At 49.2% G+C, this 7,907-nt stretch overlaps 1 protein-coding gene across 1 annotated transcript in view; it reads left to right on the top strand.

Moving 5' to 3' along the window:
• The window catches only part of ABCA4 (ATP binding cassette subfamily A member 4), a 123,124-nt gene that overhangs the window by 10,223 nt on the left and 104,994 nt on the right, over positions 1-7,907 (top strand). Inside the window, exons 4-5 of the mRNA XM_023528133.1 lie at positions 908-1,047; positions 6,402-6,529. Of these exons, the coding sequence (XP_023383901.1) occupies positions 908-1,047; positions 6,402-6,529 (268 nt within the window). The remainder of the gene's footprint in view (positions 1-907; positions 1,048-6,401; positions 6,530-7,907) is intronic.

Genomic DNA, 7,907 nt, shown 5'->3' with positions numbered 1-7,907 from the left:
TTCAGACTCCAGTTGTACTCAGCATTTGAACCAAAAAATCTGGGTTTCACATTTCACACACACACATTACAAATGAAATATTGGCTTATTCAAGGAGTTTTTGCTTGCAAGGCACAGAAACCCTTTTAAATAAGCTTCAGCCCCACAGGGAAATGTCTGATTTGGAAAGTAGACCTCACAAAGCCAAGGGCGTCAAGGCAGATCTCAGGGGAAGGAGGAGTGGCGGCTGGACGAAAACGAGAGCTGTCAGGAGCTGTTCTCTGCCTTCTTGGCCTGAAGGTCCATCCTCTCTGCCTCTCTCTGGACACCCACTTCATTTGCCTCTCTCCATGGAGCAATTTCCTTGCTTCTCAATGTCCAGTGTGGTGCTGGTTGCCTAGTTCGCAGCACCTTGGCTTGGACAATCGGAAGAGCATCCTTGACTATCATTTAAATCCCTGGGAACATATCTTGTTGGCCTGGCTTCATTCTTTTTGGCAGAGATGTGTGTGTGCACAAGTGCAAGGAGGAACTTGTGGATTAAGCATGACCATCAGAACCTACCCCTGTGAACATCTGGAAGGGCAGGTCTCAGTGAAGTGGGCGATGGCTGGGAAGAACTTCCAGTAATATCAACTAATACTATCCTGTTTAAGTTTTCTCTGACAAAGCATAGAGAATGGGGATGAGAGGTGACTTGGCCCTGCCAAAGTTGGAATACTGAACAAATTGCTTACTACTCTTGTCTGTTATTTTATATGTACAAGGAAATAAAAATCTTTCTCCTTTAGCCTTGGCTGTATTGTAAATATACATAATGTGGTAACTAGGTCACGTAGGTGGTATCTTAAAAAGTCTCACGAGGTGGTATTATTATTATGAAAACGACAGCTCTGTCTTTATTGATGAGGTGTCATCTTTCTTCCAGCTTGGCAAGAGTATATCGAGATTTTCAGGAACTCCTCATGAATGCACCAGAGAGCCAGCACCTTGGCCATGTTTGGACAGAGCTCCGCACCTTGTCTCAACTCATGGACACCCTCCGGACTCACCCTAAGAGAATTGCAGGTAAGGGGGGCTTCAGTGTTCTTAGTTTTCACTTGCCTCTCACTTGCGCCATATATCAGAGAGACTGAAGACACAGGAAAGAGTGAAGATATTTGCTGAAAAAAGATACTGAAGGAGGCAGGAAGGGGTGGGATGTAGAGGTGGCATGAGGGTCACTTGGGTGAGGACTCCTCTTCCTGCCAGCCTGGAAGTTAGGAAGTTGGGAAGGAGGACAGGCGGGGTCTTATCATAGGTGAGTCCAGGGACAGAAAGGAACGTGCCAGGAGAGCTTGTGCTCTGGGAAGTATGAAGCTAGGTTAAGTGTTGGAAGCAGGAAAGAGGAGTTTGCAGAGTAAGGTGAAGGTGTGGGTCAGCTTTCACAGAGTCCCAGAGAGCGAGGTAAACAGGAACATGCACAAGCAATGCCAAGTGGCATTAAGGGCTCAGAGAGATCAATGAGAGTATGTTTATCATGACATAAATACATAAGATCCTCTGATCTCTTCCAGTAATATTCGGCATCCTAGGCCTGAGGCAGAGCATGTGCAGAGTGGGAGGATGTGGGGCTGGGGACATGTAGGGGGTGCCACTAAAATCCAGGAGGCGAGGGGGTCGAGGTCAGTGATTGGACTACACATGTCAGATCCAGGATGCAGAAGGACGGACAAGAAGCCAGGAGTATTAAAATTGTCCAGGGGAAAACAGAGGGGCAAGGAAATAGAGGTTTTGGGGGTTCCATGACTCTGCCTGTCTAAGGACTGAGAAAATGAGCAGGGTCTCTAAGAAAATGAGCAAGATGGACAGATTAATGGATGTAGTCAGAAAGTGAAGTACAGTGAATTCAAGATTTTAAAGGCAGACAGGAGGGGTGAGAGCAAGCCCCAAAGTGTGGCCATGGTGGTTGAAGTGGAGCAGAGGTAAGGGTTTAGTTGATGAGGAGGTGAAGGAAATGAGAGACCAGGCTGGATGGGTCACAAGAACATTGAGGTCGTGCAGGTAGGAGAGCCGTTGGAGTCAGGAACAGTGAGGAGGAAGGGTTGGGGTACCCACTCTCCTGTGTCTCTCCTCCCCAGGGGAAAAACAAGAAACAAAAACATCCAACCCCAGTAACCACTCTGAAATCTCTTCTTAAAGCACAAGTAGATGTTTTGCGGTTGTATCCGCAGTAAGGTCCTCTGTAAGTGGCCGGAGGGACTGGACATGGCAGAAACCTGGACACCAGCTGGAACCCATCCCTGGGAAGGGCAAATGAATAGCCGAGAGGAAGCAAGGCCTGCCAGGAACTCAGGGGTCACTGCAGTCTAGGGTTGGAGAAGAGGCTGCTGGGGTGGGGAAGATTATTCAGGGAGTGGGGTTCACAGTCTATTAAGGAAGCCAATTGGATCTGGGACCCTTCTGCTCCAAGGATAGGGATGGGGGCGGGGGGAGGCAGTGACTCTCAGCCATGACAGGGATGAGGAAGGGGTCTACCAAGGGAACCGAAGGGGCTGAATAGAGCAGCTCCTACTTAGGGTTCCCAACAAGAAAAGTGGGAGAATGGTACAAATCCGCCCAGGGAGCCTCACCTGGACAGCTTAGTCAACATCCAGCAGATGTTTGGCGAGTGTCTAGTGAGCCAGGTGCTGCCCTGGTCCCTAGGGACGGACTGCGTGCCTGCCCTCTCCCAGGCAGAAGTGGAAGGACTGAGTGAAGATGACCGCGCTGAGTGGAGGGGAGAGCCGGTGGAGCTTCCGGAGCTCAGGGCGGTCAAGGAGGGGACATTCCGATCCCCTCCCAGCGGCCACCCTCTGCCCTCTCTCCCCACGGTGCTCCAGGACAGGAGTATGTTCCGATGGGACAGTAAGATTACTTCGTTACATTCAAACTGTTTCAAAAATAGAAAAGTGTATACTTGATGTAGTAAAACCGAATTACGAACATTGTGTTCTTTGCTGCTTTGGGTAGAAGAGTTTACTCAGCTGGAGCTTGACTAAAGGATGAGCACAATTAGCATTTTAATCGTAAGGGAAAAAAAAAGGTGGGGGACACCAACCAGAAAGCATTTTTTCTAAGGTTGAACAGCAGAAGAGAACAAGGCCGTCCAGGCCCTAGAGTGACTGCCTACCCTGCTCACCCCGCAGACTTTTCGTTTCGGTGTTCAGTCATCAGATGAGTCTAGCTGGGAGGAAGTATCAGGAAGTCGTTTCAAATCACAGTTTCTCTGTGGTTTTTACAGTGTGCATGTGAGAACCAAAATCACTACTTTCTAACTCCACAGCAGGATGAGTTGTGAATTGGTGCACAGGTGGTTCCATTTGCAGGCCCTCGGGCTGTGAGGGAAAATCCTTCAATGACAGCAGCTTTGGGGGTCTGGGGAGACCAGGTCAGGGAAGGCCAGCCAAAGCTCCCAAAGGAATTTGGGGCTGGGAACTGAGACTGTGCAGAACCCATGACCTAAACTGGCCATCAGAAGGAACAGGGGCCCGTCCCCAAGTAAAATGTGGCACACAGTCTCTGAAGGAATTCCAGGCTGGGGACTGAAATCCACAGTCAGCACTGCAGACTATTTCAAAGTCGGTCCCAGAGTCACCCAGGGACATTGCTTGCTGCGGACATGGCTTGCTGTGGACATGACTTGCTGCGAACATTGAATCCTCAGCCCAAAGTCGCAGTGGAGGGTTGAGTCTTTGAAAGTGAGGTGGGCGGCTGTCGCTGGTGTGTGCTTTTGCCCATCAGTTCCCCAGTCACCTGGGAAAGTATGCTGATGGTTGACCATGCAGCATTTTCCTTTCTAGCAAACCTGTAGTACAGCATTCTCAACAGGGGAGGATTAATGGTAAAAGACAGACATGAAGCCCCCTCCCCTCTCGCCCCCGAGCAAGCTCTGCAGGTCTCTCAATCATCTTTAAACATCTTCTTCCCAGGAGCCTCATGCATTCTCCTGGCTTCCCTCCCACCTTAGCTCCCCTCAGCTCCGTGGGCCTCAGCAGCCCCCTCCCCCAGGCTCTAATCTTCCCAGGGGAAGAGAACAAGAAGAACCACATTTTAAACTAAATTTATTTTTCTTTCCTCAGGCCCCCAGCTCACATTTCTCCCTCGAGAGTCTAGTGAAGCCTCTGTCTGGTATCGGCCACTTCTTACATTTTGGGCCCCACACTCTCTCTACAGGGTGGCCCCCACACTCCCAGCTCCTACCCGCTCCTCCCTATGGGCCGCAGCAGCCCAGTCACCTGGGCAGGACACTGTGCAACGCCAGGGCAAAACCACTTCCTGTCTCCCTCAATTCGTCCCTTTCCCCAGCAAAGTATTTTTATGTAAGGTCAGGTAAGTGAGTTAAAGAATAACAAAGAGATAAACAGTCAAATAGCTTCCTTATTCTTAACTCAAAACAACAGGTATTTATTGTGTGCCTCTTGCCAATCCATTTATGGAGGCCCTGATTCCATGTCAGGCTCTAATGCTGGGTGTCAGAGAGAGGAGACTTCAAAGGCTTATATCTTTGTGTCCGGCATTGCTAGGTATGAAGAGGGATATTAATAAAAATGGAATCCATAACCCCCTACTCACAAGAGATTGTGTGTGGTGGGGGAGGGGAGGTGATGCTGGAGGCCAGAGTATATAATATAATGCCGTATATAAAGAAATGATTGGGAGAACAATTGAGCTGGTGCCCCAGACAAAGGAAGAGAGGAAACAGGGGCTGAATTTGGAAGATGACAGACTTACAGTATTGAAAAGGAGGGAAGGCAAGAATCGATTAGAGCAGTCCCTTTCAGAACCCACCTCCTTCCTTGGGCTCACTCGTGGGTCAGATTCCCCTAAAGCCTCTGGGCTTTTCCTGTGCAAAGGATAGTGACACTGGGCTACCTGGTGGCACAACTCTAAAGGGCACCCATCCTGGAGAGAGAGGCGGCAGTGCGGTGACACCTCAGGACAGTCACCCTGTTCTAGCCTGTGATTGACGCATCCCCTTTCAAGAGGAAAGCAACAGCAACATTAGTCTGGACAAGGCACAGTGCCGTGAGAGTCACAGCCTCAAAAAATGGAGCAGAAGGCTGGGAAGCACTCAGGGCCTGGGCCTCTTGCCTGCCTCATGAGGGAAGAATTTGGGAAGGGAGGGGAAGGGCTCTGTGGCGTTAGGACCTGGAAGTTGCAGAGGGATTTGATGATTACATTTAAAGAAGAGCCAAGTGATAAGCAGTCAAACAGGCTCCCAGAGAAGTTGGGATGTAGACATGGGCATTTTCATGCAACCCAAATGTTTTCTCTTAATGTTGAAATGATTTCATAAATATCTGGGCCTGCAATCTTCTTCTCTGGCCAGCTCCTCATGAACTGTAACAGTGTTGGACCTGGAAGCAGGCAGAGGAAGTGGGCCCCTGGGTGTGACTCCCCTGGGAGGGGTCAGAATAATATGAATGCAGTCAGAACGAGTATTTTTTGAGCGTTCACTATTTTCAGGCCTGACAGCTGAGCACTTTGCATTCCTTGTCCCTTGTCACCCCCACGACAACCCTAAGAGGAAGATGTGGTAAGTGTTTACACAAAGAGGTTCAATCACCTGCCCTACAATGACCTGAACTGTGAGCGGTCCTTTGTGCCTCTCCATGAGGAAGTTTCTGCTTCTCGCAGGTTTTGAGTGGAGCTGGAGAGAGCATGGCTGGGATGATTGGGGCATAAAATTGCAAGCCCAGCAATAGGCCATCCCCTTTCCCACTTGAACATCTTCTTGTCCAAAACAGCCCCATCTCTCTTTGTCCATGTCAATACCCTGAGCTTAGAGCCTTAACTGAGATGACAGAAATGCCAAGAAAGATCCTCTACCCCATGACAACTGCAGTGTGGACAGACTACGTGTCTCTTCCAATCCCAGCAATTCTCAGTCTTAGCACTATTGGCATTTTGGACCAGACAGTTCTTTGTTTTGGAGGGAAAGGGTTGGTCCTGTGCACTGTGGGATGTTTAGCAGCATCCCTGTTCTCTACTCACTAACATCTCCCCAGGTGTGACAACCAAAACTATCTCCAGCCATTGCCAAATATTCCCAGGGGGACAAAATTTCCCTGCTCCAGCTCCTTACCCCCATCACGCCGAAAGCCACTGTCCTTGACCAATCCTACAAAACATCTGACAATCTCACCCCTGACCCTGAGCTAACTTTTCCCACCTCCTGTGCCTTCTCATTAAATTTTGCTCAACTGCTTCAGCAGTAAATGTGACTGTATTGGTGACAGCCTACTGGCAGGACCCCTGACCTCCAGGCATGCCCAGGGAACCCAAGAACAGAACCTTCCTCTGAGAATCAAGTTAGAAATGTTTCCGATCAATCTTAGATGTCGTCTCTTTTTGACCTACCTCCCCTTCAGTACCCTGATTTTTTTCTCATTCATATGTAGGAAAAGGAATACGAATCCTGGATGTCCTAAAAGATGAAGAAACACTGACACTATTTCTCATGAAAAACATTGGCCTGTCTGACTCAGTTGTCCACCTTCTGGTCAACTCCCAGGTCCGACCAGAGCAGGTAGGTGTATGTCCTCGGTCAGTGGTCCCTAGAGGGGAAGGGTGAGCACGAACCCCAGAAAGGCAAGAAACACCTTGGCTTTTTTTCCTTCTTGCTTTCACATTCAGAACCCATGATTCATGCCACATATTCAGAAAAATATCTGGGGGTCACTTGAGATGATCAACATACCCCTTATAGGATTCTGAGGTACAAATCTTGGCAACACTACAACATCTCAGATTTTTAGGACTGTAGGGAACCTTAGAGATCACGTGGCTCAACCTCCTCTTCTAGTTGAGGAAACTGGGGTTTCTTCTTGTATTCATTAAATATTTAGGGACATTTTAAGTACTAGAATACAGTGTGAACAGTACTGGCAAGCCCTTGACTCCAGGAGCTTACATCCAGTGGGGCGACAGGCAGTAATCAAGGAAGCAAAGGATACCATGCATTTCTAAGTTGAGATGGGGGCTATGAGAAAAATCTAGCAGGATCAGGAGTTTAGGAGGGACTGGGGGGCGTGCAATGGGGGCAGTTTTAAATGAGATGGTCAACGAGGCCTTCCCAGGGTGGTGGCGGGGGCGGGGATGGTATTTGAGCAGACCCGACTGAAGAGAAGGCCGCCATGAAAATAACTGTGAGGAGAGTTCCAGGTCAAGAAACCAGCAGTGCAGAGAGTCTGCGTGTGCTGAGGTTACTGCTCCCAGTTACAGAACCTGGTAACGGCAGCAGGCAGAGCAAACCTTTGATTTCTTGCAACATTTCTTCTCCATGGCAGGCAAACTCCTTCCTCTATTCTGACCTAATCCACGCCCCACCTCCCCCATCTATTTCATCTACATCTCATACTCTCTTATATTTTGTTCAGAGCATTTTTAGTACTAACATAGGACTTTCACATCTTTTAGCTGTGTGTTCTTCACATGAATCCTGAGATGGGTCTAACAGATAGGAGAAACTGAGGTGGCTGAGTGATTTGTGTGAGGCTATAGAGCTAAATATTGTCAGAACCACAGTGGAATCCAGGTCTTCTCATTCCTTACATCCAGTTCAGTGGTTTTCAGAGTCCCAGAGCAGCAAGGACTGGGAGCTGGTTCGCAATGCAAATTCTCAGGCCCCACTCCAGACCGGCCAGCAATCTGTGTGTTTTAATCAGCCCTCCAGGTGATTCTGATAGGCTCAGGGGTGAGAACCGCTGCTCTGGGTTGGCGCCTTACAGGCTCCTGGCCCAGCATCCTAGGTGTGTGGGCTCCTACTGGGATGAAGTCAGTGAGAATGTAGGGTGAGCAGCGGCTTAGAGCGCAGATGCCCTCCCACCTCTCCTGGCCAGGTCTGCACCTCCCCCAGACTCCAGGGGAGACGAGACATAAACAGAATTTCAGGGCCTGTTGTCAGT

The sequence above is a fragment of the Pteropus vampyrus genome, unplaced genomic scaffold, assembly GCF_000151845.1.
Source record: "Pteropus vampyrus isolate Shadow unplaced genomic scaffold, Pvam_2.0 Scaffold22, whole genome shotgun sequence".
Taxonomy (NCBI): Eukaryota; Metazoa; Chordata; class Mammalia; order Chiroptera; family Pteropodidae; genus Pteropus; species Pteropus vampyrus.
The sequence above is the reverse complement of the archived record's forward strand: the minus strand, read 5'-3'. Positions and strand labels throughout refer to the sequence as shown.